This window comes from Nyctereutes procyonoides, unplaced genomic scaffold, assembly GCF_905146905.1.
Source record: "Nyctereutes procyonoides isolate TBG_1078 unplaced genomic scaffold, NYPRO_anot_genome, whole genome shotgun sequence".
NCBI lineage: Eukaryota > Metazoa > Chordata > Mammalia > Carnivora > Canidae > Nyctereutes > Nyctereutes procyonoides.
The window spans coordinates 9849179-9874517 of NW_026575132.1; the positions used below are offsets into that span (position 1 = coordinate 9849179).

Sequence of the window (25339 nt, forward strand, 5' to 3'; positions counted from 1 at the left end):
CCCTTAGTACAGAGTTCCTATAGTAGATTGAGGCCAGTGGCACGGGAAGAGGACACTTGCCCCTGGCATCCCTGGCCACAGCATCACCTGCCTTTGTTCCTGGTGTCTCTGCCAAGAGTTTCAAGGGCTGGTTTGAGCCTACGCTAGATTTTTTTTTCTTTTCATGCCTGCCATAAGGACCCACTCTGAAGGTCAGGAATGTGAAATGTCCTTACTTAGACCTGAAGAATGGGGAAAGGAATGGCCAATGGCCAGGAGGAAGCATATCAGCCAATATTTCAAAGTATCTTTCCACAAGAAATGTGACTTTTTTCCTGATACTTTACAGTTCCCACGGAGTATGTTTACATCATCTATGAGCTGATGACTCTTAATTTGCTTCTTCAGTCTGGACTTCTCTGACCTGTGGATTCCTATATCCAACTGACATGTGCACTTGGAAGTCCAATTAAGCAACTCAAACTGAAGACACCCTGTTGGTTCTACCTCCAAAATTCATATCAATTTGTCCTGTTCTCTCTGCCTCTGCTGCCACCACCATAAACCCATCAACTTCTAATGGGAAACAGGGAAATGGCTTCAGAGCTGGTCTCCATGCTACCCTGTTACCAGCAATAACTCATTCTCTGTAGAGTGGAATGATGTAATACAAATCACATCATATTACATCTTGGCTCAAAGCTCTCTGGCGGCGTCCCTTCCCACCTAGAAACCTGCAGACTCCCTTGTCCTAGCCCCTACCATTTCTCTGACCTCCCTTCATTCCCCCATTGTCCTACCATCCACACTCCACCACACTGGCCTTCTAACATGCCAACCTCAGTTCTTTCTCCGGGCCACTTGAGCCCCTTTTCCCATGCAGTCTCACCGTGGGCCTGCCCGTAGGACTCAGGTCAAATGTACTCCAGCACTGACTACCCTAAACTAGTCTCCTAAGTCACTTTGTATCACCTTAGCCTGTTCGTCACATTGCCCATCATCTCCTGAATTTACCTTGTGTCCCTAGTTTATTGTCCACCCCATTAGAAACACATGTCATTTTATCTAATACTTTAAGATTCCCACAGAACACACACACCCTTCCCCTCCATGAGAAGAGTGGTCTTGTCAGGCACACAGATATTTTTGAATGAATGATATTTGATACTCCTATTCCTGTCATTCATACCCATGCAATTCATGTATAAGAATAAAACTACTTGTAAATCGCTGAAACAATATGCAGTATCAGACTTCCTTGACTTTACACAAATGGTTCCCTAGGCTAGACATGTCCTTTCTTTGTTATTCTGATAAACTCTCATTGATCCTTCGAACCCCTGTTTGGGTAGGGAGCACTCAGAGAGGATGAGAATGGGAATTGTGGAGGCAGGCAGGGGAGCGTGTAGCCACACTGCTCTGTTGGTGAAGACAGAGCTTGGATCTTGAAGGAAGACTGGATTGGAGTCTCTGAAGTGAATCTCTGCCCAAACTTGAGTCTTCCTTCTCCTCAAGATAAAAAGTGAAGAAGGCAATTTTGAATATCCAACAACCCACTTAACCATTTCCATTTGCATGTTTTTTAGGCTTTCCAAACTTAACATGTCCAAATAGAACTTATGATGGATAGCCCCATCCACCTGGTCAACCCGAAAGCTGTGGAGACCACCTTGACTCTGCTCCCCACCCCAACACCTCACATCCAGTCTGTCAGCAAATCTGACCCCTTCTTACCCATGTCCCCACTGTCACTCTTGTCCTAGCCTCATCAGCTCTTCACTGTGCCACTGTCTGACTTAGAATCATCTCTCTTCTCCCACTCTGGCTCCCACCTTTCATTCTCTGCAAAACAGCCAAAGCAGTCTTTTTAAAACTTAAACTGGTTTCTGTCACCCCTGTCAAAACCCTCCAATGTCTTCCATCTTATTGAGAAGACTCAGCATAACCCTTAATATACCTGCAAGACCTCCCTACATACTCTGGAGTGCCTACTCCTCCATCCTCATTTTCTACCAGGATTCCATCTCGAGCATGGAATCTAGAGAGCTCTAGAGAATCTGGAGCAACTCCGTCATCCCTTGCCTGTGTGACACTGGGCAAGTAGTTTAATATCTGTGCTTCCATTCTTTGGTCTCTAAAGCTGTTGAAGGATTAAATGAGTTCTGTGAACAGACTGGTGCATGGCAAGCCTCCGTACATGTTTATGGTTTTAGGTAGTTTGATGTCATTAAATTGATGAAATTTGAAGAAACAAGGTGAGTACCAAAAAAAAGATTAAAGAAAGAGAATATACTTGCAGATTGTTATAATTGAGTCTTTAAAAACACATTTTAAGAAGTCTTTAGTTACACGTGTGATGAAATCCTCCCATTACACAGGAAAAATCAAAGTTTTATGAGTTTTGATAGCACTGTATTGATTGACGATTTGGCCAGATAACAGCCTGTTTAAAACACAATTTTTACTATTAGTCACAATCTTAAAATACATGTCCCTGGGGAAACCAGTCAGACTCCAAAAGGGACAAAGACACTGGCTTGATTTGTAAGAAAGGAGGAGACAGGGCTCTGCCAAGAACCATTCCAAGTCTCTGTGGGCAGGGCAAGCAGAGAGCCGTGGTTGGTCCTCCTCATGTGGCAGTGTGGCTATAAATCACCCCAGGTCAGCCTGCTGCTAACAAGGCTGATAGTTATCCAGGTGTTTGCTCTGACATAGCTACTCTTTAGAAAAAAACAAACCTCTATTCTTGTGGAGACATTTTTTTTTCCTGGTATGATGGCTTCTGTTCCCAATTCTGATGAACTGATTTTTTTTGTGAATGGAAGAAAGGTAAGTTTATGAGATGATTACTGTGATTTTGGACATACCAGGGACAAAAGCCAAGCTAACTTTTTTTTTTCACTGCAATGCCACTTGCTATGTCTTTATCCTCACTCCTCTAAGTCATATATAGTAGTATGAACTTGAATATTGATCATTAGTTCAAGGTTTGGTGCGAAGTATTAAGGCATGGGGGCCTTTGCTTGCTCTTTGCTTCTCTTTTGGAATCAGTAAGGAACTCCCATTTTCTTTGTTATATTACGACCAAAGTCTGGCACAGGTATGAAAAATTGTCATCCCTCCCTTTTTTTGGATATTAACTGTACTTGAGTTCACCAATGCTATTTTAATAGAAGGCATATATGACATTGAGGACAATAGTAGCAAAGAATGATTTTGATTTTGTTTTGCCTTAATCTCCTCACATTGAGCAATTAACCCAGAGGTTAGCATCTCTGTCTAAAATATGGAGTAATAAGTAAGCTACCTTCTCCACTTCCAAAGAGATGTGGCAACTCTAATGCTTAGCCAATGCCAGTTGTTCTCAACCTTGTACTTTAATGTGCAAGATGAATAAATGAAAAGTTTGAGGTGCTTTGGGACAATTAGAGAAAAAAACTAGTAAAGTATTAAAATGAAAAATTGCTTTGGACAGTAATTTGGTGTTAATGCTTTTGCTTCTTAAGCTTCAGTTGTTTTAGATTACTGATATTCTTCCCTAAAGGAAGAAACACAACTTTAATCAAGGCAAAATTTCTTGGGATTTTTGCCTGTCAGACAGCAGGAAAACATCATTTTTAGGAAGCCTATGAACTAAACAACAGCTTAAGAGGGGGGGAAAAAAAAGAACAAAGAAGAAGTCTGGGTTTAGCAATAATATTTACCAGTAGGCCAGGATCTTGAATGACCTGAAGCCAACTGGAACATCAAAGAACTAATTGCTGAGTAACAATTTGTAGTCATTCAAAAGCTAAGAACTTTTCTGAATACAAGAAAAATGGGCTTTGCTGCTTTTCCCTTGTTGGCGAATAAAATCATTTCTCCCTTAATATCACATTAGAATGATTATTCCCTCTCCAGGTCTCCAATCTTTTGAAATCACAGCTGATATTTTATTGTTTTTACCCTTCACTGTCTTACAAATTTCTAAGACAAGTTGCAGATGGCCAAAGAAGGGGAAGTTATATACCTCTTTGAAGGAACTGGTTTTGTTGTTATTTTTGTAGTGGTTTTTCCTTTCTTTAGACCCAGGGGCACAGAGTTGAGCAAAGCACACTCATCTGGCAGTGGCACACCATCATCACAGTCTGGACAAGTCTCCTCTTTTGCTTTATGTTATTTCATTTTTGTTCTTTTTATAGCCTATCTTCTCTTTATCTCCTTCCCCCATAAGCATCCACTCTTGTGCATTTTACTTATATATCCTTCCCGTCTATTTTCCACACGGCTATTTAGAAATATAGATATATCTTTGAAATATATAGTATTTGGCCTGCATGGTGTCGTGCATGAGTGTATGTGTGTGGGGGTGTGTTCTTAACAAGTGCGATTGTGACTTACACATTCCCTTTTGTGACTCACCTCTGTTCTTGAGATTTATGCAAGTTGTTCTTTGAAAACCTGTTACTTCTGCCTAGTAATTCTCCAGGGTGCACACATCCTTCATTCTATTTATCCAGGACCCTACGATAGACACACAGGATGCTTCCAATTCCCCACTACCCCTAAGAAACGCTGCAGTGAACATCCTATGATGTGTCTCCTCACCAACACTGGCAAGAGAATCTCTTAAGTGATATTGTACGATGCCAGTGTCATAGGTCCTGCCAGGTAGCTTTCCAGAATCCTGCACAAATTACTTTTTCCATAATTCATTGCATGACAGGTGCCAGTAGATAATTTGCCAATTTTTAATGTGCCAAACTTGTTCTAATCAAACTGCCTAAGTTTTGCTAATTTAATGGGTGTGGTATCTTCAGGGGTTTTGCTTGCATCTCTCTAGTTATTGGTGAGGTTTCTCCTCTTTTTATATACTTACTAAACAGATATTTATTTCCTAAGTGTCTATAAATTACTGGAGGAAAAAGGATGTGCCCATACAGTTTTGTGAGTGCAGCTCTTGGTAGGACCAGTATTTCTTGTATGATTACTGAAATTTTTTTTTTTTTAATGACTGGGAGTCCTGTATATTTGATACGTCAGAATTGCAGTTGGCAACCTTTAACTAATTCCCCAAAATCTAATCTTGCCCTTCTTTTCTTCCTTTGGAAACTGAGGCCATGTCATGTGATTTAAGGAGACAGCATTAAATCAGTGTTGTACTCATCAGGCAGCTAAAGTGGTTGGGAAGTTTCACTATTTACCTGGAATGTTGTCTCAGGTATATCAATGTCTTTATAGCATAGAGTAGTGTCATCAGGCCGTGTTTCCCCCGTTATAGGGGAAGCAGGAGGAAGTTACAGTAGTCCTGGCTTGCACACTGTCACTCCCTACCCGCTCTCTTGTTCCCACCTTTGGAAATAATTTCCAAGGCCACACAATTAGAGTGTTAAAGCAAATCTAACTATAACGCCTTGTTTCTGAGATGCCACTAAGCCTCCTCCTCACATTAAGATTCCAAGTGGAGAGGTGATGAGCTCATCTCTGGCTGAGTAAAGGAGTTTGGGAAGTAGGAGGCAGCATATGAATAATGTGGTTTGTTGCCTTTTTCTGGGATGATAAAAGTAAAAACACTTTTAGTGGAATAATGTCCTTTGCGTCTGGGTTCATCGCTGCGCTTCCTTGCAAGTTTCTCTCCCATTCTAAGCTTGCCTGACTATCCCTAGGAGAAGAACTGTCTGGGCCAAGGAGAGCAGACCGTTTCCATCTCATGTGCCAGTCTCAGTCTATTGGCAGTAAGAGCCAGGAGTGCACTATGAGAGGCAGAGCTAGATTCGTGCTCCCTTCTGCTCTTCCTCTGCATAGTGGCACCTCCACTTCACTAGGGGGCTGGGAGCAGGGTATGGGAACAGGAGGGGCTCCCTTTATAACATACTCCTCCCATGACTCCGTTAAGAAATCTCTGGCGGGATCCCTGGGTGGCTCAGAGGTTGGGCGTCTTCCTTTGGCTGAGGTCGTGATCCTGGAGTCCCGGGATCGAGTCCCACATCAGGCTCCTTGCGTGAAGCCTGCTTCTCCCTCTGCCTATGTCTCTACCTCTCTCTCTGTCTGTGTCTCTCATAAGTAAATAAATAGAATCTTTAAAAAAAAAAAAAGGAAAGAAATCTCTGGCTAACCTCTTCTATGACTTCCTATGGTCACGTTTATCAGAGTCAGTTTTGGAATCTGTTTTCCCATATAGGCCCTTTCTGGGTAACTATAAGGAAAAGCAATCCAGAATTTATAATTGTCATATATATTGGAAAATTCAGAGACATTGAAATAATGCTCCATAATTTCTTTAAAATTGGCTCCAAGTGTTAGGTTTCTGTTGTTATTTTTTCCCTGTGAAGCTACCATCTGTCAAAAACATGCCCCCAAAACAATATAGAATTGCCATACATGTTGGTATTACCCTCCTAAAATGCCTTTTCTCATTTCACAATGTAGGTCACAGAGAAGAATGCTGATCCTGAAGTAAACCTACTGTACTACCTGAGGAAAGTCCATATCCTTATATTTTACTGTAATCAGTCTGGACTAGATGGTAAAAAGTGATCATGCTAAGACTTCTAAAGAAGGTCACCCTGTATTTGCTCAAGGTAGATACCCTCGTGTTTGACTTGTAGAGTCCAGTTGGAGTTGACAAAATGCATCCAAAAGTGAGAGATTCATGCTTAATTTGTCATATTTTTCACCCGAGCAAAACCAAAAGAATCATCCAAAAATCAGCCAAAAGAAGCATGAGTGTGCTAACTTCAGAAATAAATTTGTGGCCCTTTGAGTCCCATGGTCCCCTGATGATGGTTTTATATTCAGGAGTGTTAAAGTAAAAACACCCAGCCACCTGCTCAGGGGTACATGTCACTGATAGCAGTTTCCCGTGAGGACTTCCCTGACTTGTCACTTAAATCTTTTCATAGTTCTTATTGGAGAAAACAGGGTTCTATAAATATATTTCAAAATTCTAACATAGAGCTAGTGCATTCTCAGGTCTCCACCCCTGATCTGGACATTTTTTCACTCCCTACTCCTGCAATACTTTCAACAGACCTGCAATAAATATTCAGGAAAGAATTTCTTGGGCTTGGGGGTAACTATACAGGGGAAGCACACATGATTGTGGTAGGGGTGACACAGTTCTATGAGATAAGATTGCATAGAACTGTACATACCAGGTACACGTGTATGTGTAAATGCTGAAATCTGAAGAAGCTCTCTAGTCTGGTGGTCAGCATGATACCTGATACCCATGTCAACTTCCTGCTTCTGATGTTGTACTATAGCTACGTGGGATGTCATCTTTGTGGGCAGCAAGGTGACAGGTATTGTCACTGTCAGTATTTTTTTTTGCAACTTCCTATGAAACTATAAATATCTCAAAATAATAAATTAAACTATATACGCTTTTTTGAACATCTGCTGAGAGCCAGGCACTATGTCAGGCTCTGGGGATTCACAGTATACTAGATAATGTTATCCTCTCCCCTCAGGATCTTCAGTTCCTTTCCCCACTTCTGTCTTTTGACCTCAACATACCCATCTAAAAATATGACTTCGTTTCTCTCTGCTATTTCCTTACCAAACTTATATGCACCTGATGCCTCATTTTCTCTCTAGACTCTGTCTCTCACTACATAACCCCTTACAATCTGGTTTCCTAACCCCACATTTCACGACTCTAGCTACTATCATCCCCTAAAATCCTGTTTCACTCACTATTCCAGTACCTGGGTTTCTAGCTGAAAAAACAAAAAACAAAATCGAAAACAGAAGAAGGCCTCCCTCATTGGTTCTGCTACTTCCTGTCTATCAGCCTCACAATCTCACTCTTAGTCAGCACACCCTACCTCCTCCCTTTGATATCACTGCTAAATCCATTGCACTTCACCATGCTTTCTCTAGACTCCTAAAATGAACAGATTCACATGTATTAGGAACAAGCTGAGAATCCATGGACTCCCAAGCAGGCATGGCCAGGGCCAGCCCTAGGCAGAATCACCCCAGCCTCCCATTGCCCCATCTCCCCACTGATTCCTCTGTCCATTCCTTTCTGGTGCCTAATATCATAAATAAGTCATTCTGAAGAAATAAGATGCACCTGAGACTTCCAGGCCCCAATCTCTGATTACAGATGCAACAGTTCTGGGATGGAGTCAGGGCTTTATTTTTTACTTGTTTCTCAAGTAGGTAATTTTCATGGATATCTGTGGGTGACCACAGGTGTTCTACCAGAGTCAGCATCCACACACATAGACACCATCACTAACCTATTTCAATTTTCACAGGATTCATATGGCCCTTTCCAAAGTCTTGTACCTAATTTATATTCATAGTCTTGTCTTTTTTCCCTTAAGATGGGTCCCCAATATTATACAAACTTTAGATTCCCACAAGACCTCAATCCTCTACTGACTTGGAGTCTGGCTTAGGCGTCCATCCCAAGATGGAACAGTCACACAAAGAACAAAATTTGTTTGTAGTAGCATTCCCATCTCCCTTCCTCATTCTATTCCTTCCTTGCCCAAGGTCACTGCCTCCACTGAGTCACCTCACCCATCCCAGCTGCCCCACTAGATGTGCAATGGAATGATCCTGTAAATCACTTTCTCCAAAGGAAACATCCCAGCCTGGTTTTAAGCTCTGACTCAGGGAACCATACACCACAAAGTGAGAATGGCCTACAGCGTACTTGGAACAAGGAGGGTGTGTCATTTTAGAGTTGCTTAATCTCTGTGAAATCCTGGTCCTGGGATAAAACTGGGGAAATGGAATATCTCAGAGGTTCCCTAAACTTTTGTCCTGGTTTTCCCACACTGTTCACATGCCCATACTTCTTGTAGGTCTCAAAACAATTCTTTATTCAGCTAATAAATTTTACCAAGCACCAGGTGTTCAGGTGTAAGCTAGAAGACACAACAACCTCTGCCCTAGGTCTAGAGAGGGACACAGCCAGTGGAAAAGCAAAGAGCAAGTGTGATGAGTGTGATGTTGTGGGGTCACAGGCAAGACACTCACAGCAGGCCTGGGGAGGGGCGGAAGAAATGAGGATTGAGTAGGCATTTGGTGGGCAAACGGAAGGCTTGGTGGTGGAGCTATTCTAGTCAACAGCATGGGGTAGACTCAGGAACAAGAGAATGTAGCACTTTTGAAGAACTAAAAGATTATTCTGGTGGATATAAAGAGTTGTGTGTGGTAGTGGGAGGATGTGGCAAGAGAGAGAAGTGAGATCCTTGAGGCAAAGAACCAAGTTTGACCCCAATGTCACATGCCTTGCCTGGTATGGGAGGCTATAGCTCACTAATGAAAGACGGGAGTCAACTGTACACATTGGCTGCTAGTATCTAGTATCAGGGTAACTTCTTCTGGGTATGCAGTAGAGCTGTGTATCTTGAAGATACTGAGAAAACTCTTCTGCTTAAAGGCCCAAAAACTAAACTTCTGATATATTATTGTTTGTATTTGACCTATGTTAGGTTGCCAGCTTTAGCATATAGAAATATAATATACCCAGTTAAATTTGAATTTGATGCATGGGACATACTTAAACCACAATATCATCTGTTTCTTATCTGAGATTCAGATTTAACTGGACATCCTACATTTTATCTGGCAACCTACATAAGGATGAGATTCAGGATGAGTCAACAGAATATGTAAGTAACTGAGTCAGGTGCTTCTGGTGGAGGAGGAGAATGGAACCATCAAACTAGTTGTTTGGTGACTAGAGAAGAAAATAACTAGTTGAAACCGTTTTTCACTTTTCACTCAAGGCAATGTGAAAGTCTGTGTCACAGAGCTATTTTAAGGTCTGACACAGTGAAAACTGAAAAGTAGTTTCTGTCATTGAGTCAGACAGCAACTAGATTCCTTTACTTGGAAATTTCATGGACTCCAAAGGCACAAAGAAAGAGTTTCTTTTCCTTTTCTGCTCTGTTCAATGGCACGTTATTACCTACTTGACCATGAGCCCCTGCCTAGAGGTGGAAGGCTTGACTTACTTGAGCAGGAAGAACTGGCACAGACTGGGGACAAAAGAACAGAGGAGGGAGATGCGCAGCCTCTCTGGACCTCTGCAGAGAATCAGCTCTTTACCTCAGGGGTATCTTAACCAGATATATCTCTTTGTGGACAGCAATTTCCAAGGTGAAATTAGATTAACCTCTGCCCAAGCCAATTATGACTTCGACCCATGAAATCTTTTTTAAACTTTACCCAGAAAAGGTCCCCAAATTTCCAGTAGATTCTTATAGAACCTGAAGCAGGAGATTTACTTATATTATTTATTCTCTCTTTATGAAAACACGCAAACATCTTAAAGGGAAAGGGTACAGGGTGCCTGTTGACATTACCAGTTCAGGAGCTGTGGTTATGAAATTAATATCCTCTAATCCAATAAAAAGGTAAATGCATACATTGCTGAACAGGGCAAGTTAAACCTCCCAGAGACAGTTTTCTAAGTTGTTGCCCATGCACTGCTTCCCACCAACCCCACAGTGACCCATTGTCTACAACTCTAAATTCAAAAGCCCTTTCATACCTCATTTGGATGGAAACCCTGATCACCACAAAGCCCTTGGTAGTCTTTCTGTTTCCCACTTAGTGGGAATATCCCTATGGTTCATGCAGATATGCTAATGTGTTTGATTACCAGGTGCTGCCCTAGCCCCACTTGGTAATGCGATCTTATTACCTTTGTAAAATAAGGAAATTTTACATCAGAAATGCATCCAGCCTCTACGGTTTCAGATAAGGCAGTGTGAGTCTGTAAGGATTTCTCACCTTTCATCAGTGAGCTCATTTATATGCAAAAAAATGGAACAACTCTCTAAACAAGAAACCTCAGTAAGACTCAAGAAAACCAATTCTTGTTATCAGTATCTGAGGAAGAACGGAGTAAAAAGCCAAGTGGCCTGTGCCTGTCTTTTTCCTTGACTCCCCTCCTTCCAGTCTGTCTCACAGGCACCAAGTATAGCTGTGGGGGAGGAGGCTGTGGCGCCTGTACTGTTATGGTATCAAGATACAACCCCAAGACCAAGAAGATCCAGTATCCTTTGTGTTGGGCCAAGCCCTGCCCTAGGCACATCTGGGAAGGACACCTAGCCTCCTACTTTTCCTGTCCACAGGCACTCCCCTCTGTTCTTTCCAGGTGGTTATCACAGTCACACTACCTCCAGGCCTGCTCACCCTGCAACTTCCTGAGCTCCAGATCTTTCTCATGGAGTTCAATTCCATTGGAGTATATGTGTTCTGTGTGCCAATCTCTCAGGGCCATATTCTCTATTGCTATACAAATACTTCTTTGCTTTCAAGCAAGAGATTTCAGAGTGGGGAATCAGGCAAGAATGGCTTAGACACAAAGTAGTGATACATTTTCCTGGTAGAAGAGTTAGATCTTTGACATAGGAATTTGACTAAGAAGAATGATTTGCCTGGAAGGGCTGAACGAGGTCTCTAATCACCTTGGCCTAAAATGCAAATTTGCTCACTGTGATTCAAAGTGATGACAAGGGAGTTGTGTGGCATGATTCCAAGTTCTTGTCTTACGTCACTGGGTGTTACTGTCCATAAATTAGGGAACTTGGGAGAGGAGAGGCAGAGGAAGGGAAAACAGTTAAGTTTAGCTTTGGACACATCACAGTGGAGTAATTACGGAACACCCAGGAGGGATTGTGCACAGGCATCTAGATAGACAGTCCTATCACTCAGAGAAGAGGTCTCATCTGGAGCTATAACTCACTGGCAGCTATCAATATAAAGAGTGATAATAAAAATAGCAAACATTTTTTTGAATGCTTACTATATGCCAGGCAGTATTCAAAGTAGCTTACATATAGTATCATGTTTAATCCCCAAAGCAACTTTGAGATAGGCATTACTACCACTCACATTGAGAAAAGAGGAAACCAAGGCAAAGAAAGTTAAATAAGATCCTGTGGGCTGGTTGGTGATGAAGGCAGGTTTTCAGCCCTGGGCCACCTGGAATGTAGCACAGTACAGAAAAGCTGATGAGTGCAGGACATTGTAGAACAACCGACGGGGAAATGTACAAAGAAAGACACCTCACAAAGGAGAGGAAGAGGGTGTAATCAGAGTTGAAGGAGCAACAACGGGAGGAGACTGTTCCAAGAAAGTAGAAGTGGTCAATAGTATGAAACACCAGGGAGTAACCCAGTGCCATTAGATTGCTCCTGGAGCAAGGTCAGATTGCTCTTGGAGGTCAGCATCCTCCAAGGCTGGAGGATGAGGTACAGATGGCACAGGAATGGCTGAAGGGCCAGATAGTTGTGGACAGCTTTTGAAGAAACTTGACCAAGAAGGGGAAAAAAAAGATGGGCCAGCAGCTGGAGAGAGACACCGGGTTTTGTTTTGTTTTGTGTAGCAGCAGCAAACACTTGAACTTACTTTTATTTTTTTTAAGATTTTATTTATGTATTCATGAGAGACACAGAGAAAGAGAGAGGCAGAGACATAGGCAGAGGGAGAGGGAGAAGCAGGCTCCATGCAGGGACTTGAATTTACTTTTAAATTCAAGGGAATTTAGGGGAATAAGACTATAGAAAGGAAGTGGTTAGGAGGACTATCAGTATGGAGCAGGTCCATGAGGAGAGAAGAATAAATAGGAGTCAGAGCCCAGGGGAGTAAGAGAAAGGATTCCTGCCCTCCTGGCCTAGAACACAGGGGAGTGACTGCAACACTGGGTGAGAAGCAGTGGGCTGGGAGTAGATGGGGCTCAAGCTTCTATTTTCCAGATAAGGTAGAAAGGTAAGACTGAGGAAAGCAATGAACACTGGAAGAGAAAAAAGAAGAGAGGGGGTTGAGATTAAGAGGAAATAAACGTAGTGGGGGGGGTACTTAGAGGATACAAAAAACAAAAATTTATCTGTTGTACATTCTTTCTCTATACACCAAGCACTCTCTTAGGGTCTCCCATCAGGCAGCTGGGTGGTTTCCAAACACCTTTGACCATTCAAAGGGCTGGTGGAGCCAAGAGCAGCACTCTTTTCTTTTTTTTTTAAGATTTACTTATATATTTTTAGAGAAAGCAAGGGTGCAGGCAGGGGAGGGGCAGACAGAGAATGTCAAGCAGATTCCACGCTGAGTGCAGAGCCAGACACAAGACTCCATCTCACCCCTCTAAGATAATGACCTGAGCCAAAATCGGTAGTTCAACGCTTACTGACTGAGCCTCCCAAGCGCCCCTGTCTTTTCAGAAGAACAACATGCTTACTGTCTTCTGGGGTAGGAGAATAAAGGAAAAATTTCCTGGGAGAAGGATAATTTCCCATGCCTGAAAGAGAATAGGACTTAGTCGGACGGGAATAAAGAGCTAAATTGGACTAATGAGGTCTGGACCCCATTGCCAACCAATGAGATGAGAATCTGATGCTAACCACATCCACTTTGTTATTAATACAGCTCTACTATGGGAAAGATGGTCAAGACAAGGGCATAAATGGGTGGTTTCCACACATGACCATACATTAGAACTGGCTGAGGAGCTTCAAAAAGCAATGAAGTGAGCCCGCCCCACAGACTCTAATTTAATTGGACTAGCATGCAAGCAGAGTGTCTGTATTTAAAAGCTGCACATGGTTGAAAATCAAATGGACTAAACTACCCCATGGTGGAGTTTATATAAATTAGTGTGTTGTCTGAAGAGTAAAAGGTTTCCTTTCCCTAGAATGACAAATAATAAAGAATGAGAGTCTTTTGGAGGTCTTAGACAAAACTCTTCATTATTCTTTTTCTCCATTTCTCTCTACCATTTGATGCCAGCCATATGTAATTTCTTTCCTAGTAACTTTTAGAATTCCATGGGCTTTTATCTAGCATTCTCTATATTTTCAGGGAAATATAGTCTGTGACTTTCCTGGACTCCCTGAATGATATTTCTCACTTCCCTATGATTCCAGTATATTCTCTTTACAAATATCCATCACAGCCACTATCCAGTGACAGCATGCTTGGTGCCCATCTGCTCTCTGTATGGAGCTGCTGTCACAACAGTGGAAGGTGTAGGAAGCATCAACACCAGGATTCATCCCGTGCAGGTAAGAATGTAATGGACTGGAACAGATGTTTGTATAGGCACCCCCACATAGTCTATTGTACTCCAATTAGGTCACCAGCTTTGAAATCCTCTGTGCTTCTAAATTTTCATTTTGCCATATTCAGTGCCTCATAGCTGAAGTTCTTTATAGAGACTGATGTAGAAACCAAGATTCCTTCATTGGTTTTAATATATCTTTTTTAAATTTTATTTAAATTCAAATAATTAACAAATAATGTATTATTGGTTTCAGAGATAGAGGTCAGTGATTCATCAGTCTTATGTAATACCCAGTGCTCATCACATCACATTCTCTCCTTAATGTTTAGCACCCAGTTACTCCATCCCCCATCCCGCTCCCCTCTAGTGACACTCAGTTTGTTTCTTATGATTAACAGTCTCTTATGGTTTGTCTCTCTCTGATTTCATTTTGTTTTATTTTTTACTCTCTTCCCCTATAATCTTCTGTTTTGTTTCTTAAATTCCACATGAGTGAGATCATATGATAATGTCTTTCTCTGATAGACTTATTTCACTGAGCATAATATCCTCTAGTTACAACCACATCATTGCAAATGGCAAGATTTCATTTTTTGATGGCTGAGTAGTATTCCATTGTATACATATACGCCACGTCTTCTGTATCCATTCATCTGTCGATGAACATCTGAGCTCTTCCCATTGTCTGACTATTGTGAACATTGCTGCTATAAACATTGGGGTGCAGGTGCCCTTCAGATCACTACATTTGCATCTTTGGAGTAAATACCCAGTAGTGCAATTTTTGGGTCATAAGGTAGCTCTATTTTCAACTTTTTGAGGAACATCCATACTGTTTTCTAAAGTGGCTGCACCAGCTTGCATTCCCACTAACAGTGTAAGAGGGTTCCCTTTTCTCCGCATCCTCACCAACATCTGTCATTTCCTGACTTGTTCATTTTAGCCATTCTGACTGGTGTGAAGTGGTATCTCATTGTGGTTTTGATGTGTATTTCCCTGGTGCTGAGTAATGTGGGGCATTTTTTCATGTGTCTGTTGGCCATTTTCATGTCTTCTTTGACATGTCTGTTCATGTCTTCTGCCCATTTCTTGATTGGATTATTTGTTCTTTGGGTGTTGAGTTTGAGAAGTTCTTTATGGATTTTGGACAGTTTTAATATATCTTAACTTCACAGACACACCCTTACCCTGAATTAAAAGAAGGACACTTTATACTTCTAAAATTGATAGAAGCTACAAATTAGCACTTTTTCCCCAGAGATTCGGTTGCTAAACATGTACCATCACATTTACAGCCACGTTTATATACCACATCTGAAGCAACTTGCCATCTAGCAATAAATCCAATATAGCCATATTTCCCTCTAACATTAGAACATTATCTGTCCTTTCATTTGAGCTACAGATCAAGTATTTGGCTTTCATCTTAGGGGTTATGCTATTTGAAAAATGTTTATTTAAAAACATTTGAAGCACACTCAAGCCAGGCAGTTGAGTAACCTCTGAGAGACACATGGAAAAGAAACACAAGAGAGACCCCCAGAGTCATGTTTCCCACCTGTTTTTTATTGTTTTGTTGTTGTGTTTAAATGCATAAAAATTGAATATGCATAAATTAAATGCTTGAATGGTACATGCTAATAAGTTACACTTTATAATTTTCTAATCATTTATATAGATTTTTGTCATTTAGTGCATCAGAAATTCTATAATATAGATAAGGATGAAAATGACTTGCCAGAGACTGCTAAATGATTTGCATATATTCAATCATTTATTTTCATAACCATCCTGTAGAGTAGATACTGTTATTATTCTAATTTTAAAGATGAAGAAAAGTCAAGTAAACCACCACAGTCACACAGTTACTAGGGTATAGTAAGGACTGAAACTCACAGGAGCGGGGCTCCAAGGCATTTTACTTATTCCCTAAGCTACATTTCCTATTTCACAGATAAAGAAATCAGAGTCTAGAGATTGCAGTCACTTAATTAATTCCTGCCACTAGGCTTTTCTTGAGGGAAGAAAAAAACAACTTTTAAAAATAGAAATATTTTCAATAAATAGAAATATTTTTCTTCTAGCATGACATCTTTTACCCTGCACTCATTTCTGGAAAGCTAAATAAATAAGCTGCAGTCCTTTCTGGTGTCCAAGGCAGGGAAACAAGAGGTTTGAAGCATAAATAATGTATTATTTCCTCCCAGGAAAGACTGGCCAAGTGTCATGGCACACAGTGTGGCTTCTGTAGCCCAGGGATGGTGATGTCCATCTACACACTGCTGAGAAACCACCCAGAGCCAACCCCGGAGCAGATAACCAAAGCTCTTGGAGGTGAGCCTTCTTGGTCTTCTGTAGGCAGGGCCCAGGGTGGGAAGTGCCTGAGTAACTAGGACAGGAAATCCCAGCCCACGGAGAGACAATATGGCACACTTTGAGGTTCCAGGCACTTGGCTAACATGAAGACTTCTTTAGTACCTTTAATACTTTCCAGGAAGTATTGTCTTCCTTTTGTAAGCAGTGGTGCCAAGAACTGGGACAATATTGGTTTCATCACAAAGCTTTCTTCCTTAATGGATCCCAGTGTCACTCTACAAAGGCATTCAAATAGGCTCTTTCTAAGACTTATAATATTATCTTTTCCAAATGTGGAAATTTGGGTAGTCTGGAAGAATGAGATTTTGTTGTTTATTCTTAAATTAGTCTGTTAGAGTAATTCACTAACTCTACCTACTACACTTACTTTTATAGATTGGATAGACTTTCAGATACTTTACTTTTTATGTTCTGGTTGGATCAGGAAGTCAAGGGCAGCAGCTAGTTATCACAAGTAACTTAGTGAGCAATTCAGTCTCCTAAAATGAAATAACTATCAAATTTATATGAATAAACACAATTTTCTAAAAAAAAAAAAAAAAGAAAGAAAAGCATGTTAACAAATGAAGTTTTTTGTAACAAACACACCCACTTTCAAGGTAATTGTCCCCTAGTTCTTAGAGGAAAGCTATGAAAGTAAACTTCTAAATATTACAAGAAAGCTCTTTGTCCCTTTCAGCAGATAGTCTTAGACAGAAATTCAGTATTATGATGAAAAGATGTAGACTAAAACAAAGTAAAAAATGCAACTTAAATTTTATGGTAAGTGGTATATAAAAACTCTCTAATATTTTCCCTTGTTTCTCAACAAATTCTTCACTTAAAATTTTTCAGTTTCATATAAAGTACTTCTAAAATTTTGGCCTATGATTTCAATTATCATTTTAACCCAGGCCAAATGGATAATCTTTTTTCAATGAAATAAGCCATGCTGATGAGGAATTGAGAAGCAGAGATCCTATGATTTGCCTTACTTGTTGTTTGGGGTTTTTTTTTCATATGCACAGTCTTAGATGGGTTATTTCCTCCCAGATTCTGTGCCTATAATTCACATAACAACCATAAGGGGATGGTGCTAAAAGTTTGGCTAAATTGATGAAGTAGATAACCTTATGCAGGGTGTGGATAATTTGGAGAACATATTTTGGTTCACAATCCATTTGTTTGAACTCTTTCTAGAATTATAAATGCTAGCCACACTGATGACCTTCATGTTTGTATTTTTAAGGGAAACAATAACATAAAATAAAATTTAAAGTAATGTTATGGCACATACCTTCTAAAATGGTCAACTGATATATATCACCACTTCATTTAATCTTGTCTTTCTCTTCAAGACTAAGGGAAAAGAGTTTTTTTAATTTCATCTATTTTTTCCCTTAGAATCAGAAGAATTTCTACAGTGGGCACTATTAGCATTCTTGTGGTGAGACTTTCATAGGGCTTGTAGACTTGCCACTCGGTTGTGTAGCCAAGAAAACAAAAAACTCTGATACTAGCTCTCTCTAGCCCATAATGTTTGCTTATAGTTTATCAGAGAAAAGGTGTCCATTGCCTCTTAAATACTTATATTATATATCATGCCATGTAGTTATGTTTTAGACCTTTCAGCTCCTTTCCTCGACTCCAAAGGGAGACTTAATCCACACACTTCTATATTCTTTCTTCTTAGCAAAAGGAAAGATAGATTATGGAATCTGAATCCATTCTTGAGCACGTAGTTTCTTTCTAAAGTATTCTTGTTCTAAAAACAAAAACAGGAGTATACCTATTAACCAAGTTTCCGCATGACTCACTGGCATCAAGCTTTTACACTTCTGGATGTTTAAATCTACCCAATCCACACATTTATTTTGCTTCTGAAATTGTTAAACTGCATTTAAACATAATAATTTTGAATTTATTTTTACTATAAAAATAACATATTCCTATTATGAAAAATGCAAAAAAAATTAAAAGGGAAAAACTCATTCATATTTCTACCCTCAGGAAACAATCACAATCAGATACTTCTGTTTCCTTTCAGTCTTTTCTATGCATAGTTTTTGTTTTCTTATTTTAAATACTTGTGGCTACTATATATGAACTTATATTGTTTATACAATTTTAACAGTATAACATAAAAGTTTTTCCATGTTATTAAAACCTCCTCATAAATATCATTTATACTGGCTGCAAAATTTGAATATAATTTGTAAAAAGACAGACTTTTCCTCACCTTTTCCACCATGCTTTGGAAATAAATATTGACTGATTAAGGACAGCCCAGGTGGCTCACCAATTTAGAGCTGCCTTCAGCCCAGGGCGTGGTCCTGGAGACCCGGGATCAAGTCCCACATCAGGCTCCCTGCATGGAGCCTGCATCTCCCTCTGCCTGTGTCTCTGCCTCCCTCTCTCTGTGTCTCTCATGAATAAATTAATAAAATCCTTTTTTTAAAAAAAAGTAAATATTGACTGATTAAAAGAATGCCAGGTACTTATTGAACACCTATTGTTCTGTCCTGGAAGGGTTCATGAACATCCAAGACACTCATCACCTTCTCTAGGAACTTAATTAAGATCCATTGAGGGAGATGAAGCAAGTACATAAATGACTCTACTCCAACATAGTTGATGATAGGCCTATCAGCAGATGGATCCAGACAGTGAGTGGTACAGCTCTGGCTGGGGTGTCAGAGTAGACCCCATGGAAAAGGGGGATGGGCCTTTTAAATTAAAAGGGCCTTGACAAATGGATATACTCTCCCTAAGAAAACATGGGAGAGAGAAAAGACCATGTAAGAAAAGCTTAGCAAATAGACACATATGAGTTGTTATGGGAGGGGCAGAGTTACATGAGTTAGGACAGGCCTAGGAAATAAGGCAGGAAGAGTTGATTGAAAAAATTATGGAGACCTTTGTGATATTTCAGGAAGAAAATGTAATCACAAGATTTTTTTTTGTAAGAATATCTGTTCCCAAGAGAAAAAAAAAAAAGAATCTAATTACTAATAGAGCTATTTCACTGAAAAAATGAAGCACAAAAAGCAATATATTTCATTATCATTCCTTAAAAGTTGACCTCTTTTTAAAAATATATATTTTTTATTTATTTATTTGAGAGAGAACACGTACAACCCTGGGGGAGGAGCAAAGGGGGAGGGAGAGGCAGACTCTCCACTGAGCAGGGAACACTAGGATGATGTCAACAACGAAGATGCGGGGCCCATCCCAAGACCTGAGGATCATGACTTGAACCAAATGCAGATACTTACCCGACTAAGCCACCCAGGCGCCCCAAAATTTGTCTCTTCTTAATCAGGTAATTTGTGCCGCTGTACTGGATACCGAACAATTGTAGAAAGTGGAAAAACTTTCTGTAGGGTAAGTTAAAATAAAAAAAAATTTTCAGTTGACTTAATACCTTAATATACATTTGCATAAAATCATCTATTGCATTCATTTATTTCTAAAATACCCTCATGTTGACCTTTTTTTCTTAAAGATTTCATTTATTTATTTGAGAGAAAGAGAGCACACATTAAAGGGAGAGGGAGAAGCAGTCTCCCTGCAGAGCAGGGAACCTGATGTGGGGCTTGATCCGAGGACCCCAGGATCATGACGTGAGCCAAAAGCAGAGGCTTAAAAATTGAGCCACCCAGGTGCCCCTATGTTGACCTTTCTAACCATTGAAAGTTGTTGGATGCCATTGTTGGTATTTTTTAAATAAACCTTTAGCATGTGTCTTATTTATAGCCCTAAATTAAGCACTTTCCTAAGAAGTAAAGTATATGGTAACATGACTTCAAGAAATGCAAACTCTACTAAGAAATAGTCTCTATTATTTTAGACTAATAGATTAAGACTATAGACTTTTTAAAGAAAAATATATAAACTAAGAAATAATAAAAGCATAATTGAAAAGCAAGATATTTAAAGTTCAGTGTATTCTCTATGCCATATGTATCAGTTTTAAAAGAACATGGTAAATTAAAGAGAATTAAAGAGCAGGAAGGGAGGCACAAAGGAAACATTGGAGAAGGGGAATTTTGAGCTAGGTCTTAAAAGAAGTGATAGAAATGAATGGCTGAAGAGAAGCCAGTAGAAAATTCCAGGTAAGAAAATGCATGGAAGTAGGAAAATGAAGGATGTCCACTGTTCACTAGGAAACTGATGTGGCCCAATGCAGGGAATAAAAAGATATTATTCTGGGCTAAGGAATTTAGACTGAAAGTTGATAACCAATGTATGGTCATTGTCTGTTCTCAAGCTGGGAGTAATATAGAAACAGTATTTCAAAGGGAAAATTCTTGGCATCTGCTAAGAAGGATAAGCCTAAAAAGGGATGAGGGCTTGGGCTAGTGCAGTCTCCCATGAATGAAGGATTGAGGACCTAGACCAGTGTGGCAGATATGAAAGGTAACTTTCAGCAAGGGGATTGCCAGAATCATAACTTCCAGACAGTAAAGGATTCAATCAGGAAGAAATCCAAGTCATCCTCAAAGTTAAGAGATTAAGGACCAGACAGGATGAAAATTGGAAAAGAATGATTTAGTGTATGGCACAGGGTGGGGGAGGCTGTAGTTTTGAGATATATCAAGTTTCAGAACGTGAAATATCACGTTTTAGTTATCATGGGTTTCTAGCACCCATATTTTATGGTAAAAATTAATTTTATATAATTTTGGTTGACCAAAAACAACTCAAGGTATATAAGTTAATTCCAAATACCAAAAAATCTCTTGAAAAAAAATCTACTTTTAAGCCAATAATGAAGAATCTAAAAAGCTTTACAAACTACAGCTATTTTGAAATCCTGGGTAAGATACCATTCATGTTGAACCATATGAATCAGTCTTCCACCATTGTAACTCACAAAAACAGCAACTTCATATGATTCATGATTCAACCTAGTATTATGTGATTACTTTCCTGGTGACCAAATCTAACTATTATACAAAGATAGGTATCTTTATCTCACTCCCGTGAGTTCCCACATTCAGCCATTTACCATCTGTTCCTTTATTGTGCACCTCCTTCTCTCAAAATCCAAATCCATTCTTAAGTCTGTAGAAAATTCCTTACAGTTAAAAATACCAGCCACCACTTCTGCAGCATTTCCTATGTATCAGATACTGTGCATAACTTTTGCATGCTTACATCAAACAGACGTGGGTGGGAGAGGTTTTATTTTCCTAATTTAAAACACTGAACCCAGTTACTATGTGTTAAAGCAAGAACTGGAACCCAGGTCTCCTTGACTCCATGTACAAAGTCAAACCATAGGTCTCCAAAGCACACCAAAGCCTTGGGTTGTGCCTACACATGAAAAGGATAAACAAGAATGAAAATAATTAGCTAGAGTTGCAGTAACTGACCAGTGAATTCAAGCCAAAAACATTACTTTGGGTCTGCATGAAATGTCCTGAAAATTAAGGTAAGCACTTGCCTAAGAAGTAAAGTATACGGTAACCCATTATGAATGGGTTTGGGACTTAAAAATGGTTTGGGACTTGAATCATCCAAAAAATTCAGAATAGCTCCAATAACACCCAAATAAAACTCAGGTTTTCAGTTTATTTTTGTGTATAGAAAGTCTTAAGTGGAAGCACCTGGGTGGCTCAGTGGTTGAGCGTCTGCCTTTGGCTCGGGTTGTGATTCCAAGGTCCTGGGATTGAGTCCCACACCAGGCTCCCCACAGGGAGCCTGCTTCTCCCTCCGCCTATGTCTCTGCCTCTCTCTGTGTGTCTCTCAGGAATAAATAAATAAAATCTGAGAGAAAAGGAAGAAAGAAGAAGAAGAAAGAAAGAAAGAAAGAAAGAAAGAAAGAAAGGAAGGAAGAGAAAGAGGAGGAGGAAGAAGGAAGGAGGAGGGAGGAGGAAGAAGGAGGAAGGAGGAAGGGAAGGGAGGAGGAGGAAGGAAGAAGAAGAAGAGAAAGGAAGAAGGAAAGGAAGAGAAAGAGAAGAAGAAGGAAGGAAGGAAGGAAGGAAGGAAGGAAGAAGGAGGAAGAAGAAAGAAAGAAAGAAAGAAAGAAGAAGAAGAAGAGAAAAAGAAAGAAAGTCTGAAAGGCAGTTTCCCTTCCTAGGACTTCATTAAAAATACATGGTATATCACTCTTATGATTAAAGAAAAGCCTTTTTTTGTTTGTTTGTTTTTTAAATTATCACCTTGTTAACTACTCCATTTACCTCACTGTAGTGGAAGCCTTGGCTATCTGAGCCCGTCCTTGTCTGATCTCCTTCACGATCCCCTGAGATTTGAGTGATACATTAATAAGACTATCATAGCATGGTTACAGGCTCCCTGTAATTTTCCCTAACTGTTCAGTGATGGAAGAGCTAGTTCTCCATTCCACCCCATTACAGAGCCCTTGAAGACAAGGACATGCTCTGTTACTTCTTCCATAGCTTCTGTAGGGCCTGGGGACTGCAAGTACTAGGGTTGATGTTTTAAGAATTAACCAACTAATTTGTTTTAAATTCTTGTATTACCTTCAAAGGAATCAACTGTTTGTGGAATGAAAAGTTCAGGAAAATGTTGCATGGATCAAGAAGAGAGGTCTTTTGTAAATAGACAGGAAAAAGTAAGTATCTGGTGTTCCACTTCAGTTAGGATTGCCTGAAAAATACCCACATAAATCCAAGTGCATTCACTTCCTGTTCTTTTCAGTGAGTAAAGTAAAAGGAAGAGAATTCAGGGAGTAAAGAGTCTTAAAACACTTCAAAAATTAGCAGGCTAGTGACTTTCATGAGACCAATCACCACAAAGCATTTCCCTTCAGAAGCATTACAACTTTCTGTGCCTTAATCTGGTTTACCACCACCCCTCCCCACAAGTAGTAGAGATGTAAGCATCTTCATGCTCATGGCAAATAAATATCTGTTAATAATACCTGAGACCCAGGACAGAAGCTTAAAACCTAATTCCTGATGCCAAAGGAGGAAGCCCAGAGTCCAGTAAATCTGCCTAGGAAACCATTACAGTCCTCTAAGGGTGGGCAAAATTCTATTCGGGGGTACTCTGTGGCTCTGGCACCTGCATTTTGTGTCCGGGGTGTCAGAAGTATGGCCCTGACTCTGAAGTCTCACATTTAGAAATTCTTGTATGTTTTTCAGTAACGCTGAAGTTCCATTTGTATTTTTTGTTTTGTTTTGTTGAGATATGTACCAAACTGTATAATGAAGATGAATTCCAGCCCTTGGATCCATCCCAGGAACCTATATTCCCTCCTGAACTAATAGTAAGATGCTTTACTTTTGTTGTCTCATAACATGACGTGGTGCAAGCCTTTTTGCAGTATGCTATGAAATTATGAATTTTAGATATTAAAAGTTGGAAGTGTGTCCAATGCAATAACCCACTGTTATGAATTTGTTCAGTTCCACTATAAGTAACTTCAAGCAGATAGCTTAGAAGAGTGGTACTGCCAGGACCTCAGATATGCTTTGGTTCACCTCTTCAGTTGAAGATCCTGAGCTCAGAGAGTATAGGTAACTTACTCAGGGTCACACACCTACACTGTGAGATATATTAAAGATATTTTGTAAAATGATACTTACCGTAATGAAATTACACTATTCTTATATTAGCCTCTGTGATCTCAACTCAGCGGGGAGAAATAGAGAGAGAAGAATATAAATGGTGTGTATGCTCATCATTCTATTCCATGACTCTATGCTCAGAAGAGAACATGAGATGGGGGATATGATTCTACTGGCTCCCTAGAAGGTCACAGTCCCCACACACCCCTCCGCCTGTGGGAACTTGGACTCACTATTTAAAGAGTATACACATACACATGACATATATATGTATGTATGTGTAAAGAGAGAGACGTTTAAAAAAATGATTTACACTATGCCTGGTAAATGATTTAAGAGGTTTTTCAAGGACAATTTTGCCATAAGCAATTTTTGTCATACCAAAACACCTAATTCCCAAAGATGAGGCCCCTTTGAGTCACTGTTAGGGCAGAACTAGAACAAAAAGCCTGCAGACGAAGACACTTTCACTATACCATGATGCGTCCTCTCCAGACACTCACTTCACAAATATAGATGGAGTTTGCTCTACTCTACATGCAGTTGTTGATGGACAGATACCTATTATGATGTTTACTCAGTGATGCCCATGTGAATCTTATCAATCTGAGTAGTTTCAAATAGGCCACCTTTTCCCAAGGCAAATCCCAGAAAATTAAAATGACCCATCGGGCCATTTGGACAACCGGAACAGTGGATATACTCATGGCATGTAGCTCAGCAACCTTCTTCAAAAGGCTATTGGTTTTGTTTCTCTGCAGAGAATGGCAGAAGATCCAAACAAGAGAAGACTGACCTTCCAAGGGGAGAGGACTACCTGGATTGCCCCTGTGACCCTCAACGACCTTCTGGAACTGAAAGCCAATTTCCCTGAAGCCCCCCTCATAATGGGAAACACTACAGTGGGTGAGTGGTTTTTAAGCATGTTCCTTAGTCTAGATTAAGTAACCTACACATTTGTCTCTCTTTTTAAATGCTTCATAAATGCAATTCATTTTAATTAGTAGATACCTCTGATCCTTTAGAATGCTTCATTGTTTTCATTTGCAAATGTGTTGTTTGTGTCACAGTATTCACTCTGGATTATCAGTAAGCAACAACTGTTATCACCCATTGACTTCCTTTTCTAATTGCTTTAAATGTTTTTCTCCTTAAGGACCCAGCATTAAATTCAGAGATGAATTCCATCCAGTTTTTATATCTCCACTTGGGCTTCCAGAACTATATTTTGTGGACTGCACAGATGATGGTATGAAACTTCTTTTTCATTGGTTGTTGGTAAGCTATGAATAATTACACACACTGGGCTTATTTGAGCACTTCATAGAATACCTGACTTCATTTGTTCATTCAGAAATATTTATTGAGCACCTACTGTGTGTCCTCTATGAGCTTTATCAAATTCAATTATTCAGTTATTCCACTGAGTACTACATGGTCATAAAAGCCATAA

At 39.9% G+C, this 25339-nt stretch overlaps 1 protein-coding gene across 4 annotated transcripts in view; it reads left to right on the forward strand.

The window, feature by feature from the left end:
* The first annotated feature begins 2671 nt into the window (after positions 1-2671).
* LOC129522777 (aldehyde oxidase 4-like) overlaps positions 2672-25339 on the forward strand; it is a 63434-nt gene continuing 40766 nt past the window's right edge. For 3 of the 4 annotated variants that reach the window (XM_055345166.1, XM_055345167.1, XM_055345168.1), the window contains exons 1-10: positions 2672-2808; positions 6388-6445; positions 10888-10984; positions 13883-13991; positions 16198-16324; positions 19668-19729; positions 22845-22928; positions 23505-23585; positions 24648-24792; positions 25043-25135. In XM_055345166.1, coding sequence (XP_055201141.1) covers positions 2752-2808; positions 6388-6445; positions 10888-10984; positions 13883-13991; positions 16198-16324; positions 19668-19729; positions 22845-22928; positions 23505-23585; positions 24648-24792; positions 25043-25135 — 913 coding nt within the window. In that variant the 5' untranslated portion in view covers positions 2672-2751. Of the gene's footprint in view, positions 2809-6387; positions 6446-10887; positions 10985-13882; positions 13992-16197; positions 16325-19667; positions 19730-22844; positions 22929-23504; positions 23586-24647; positions 24793-25042; positions 25136-25339 lie in introns of those variants that run through there. The other variant, XM_055345169.1, reaches the window with a different exon arrangement.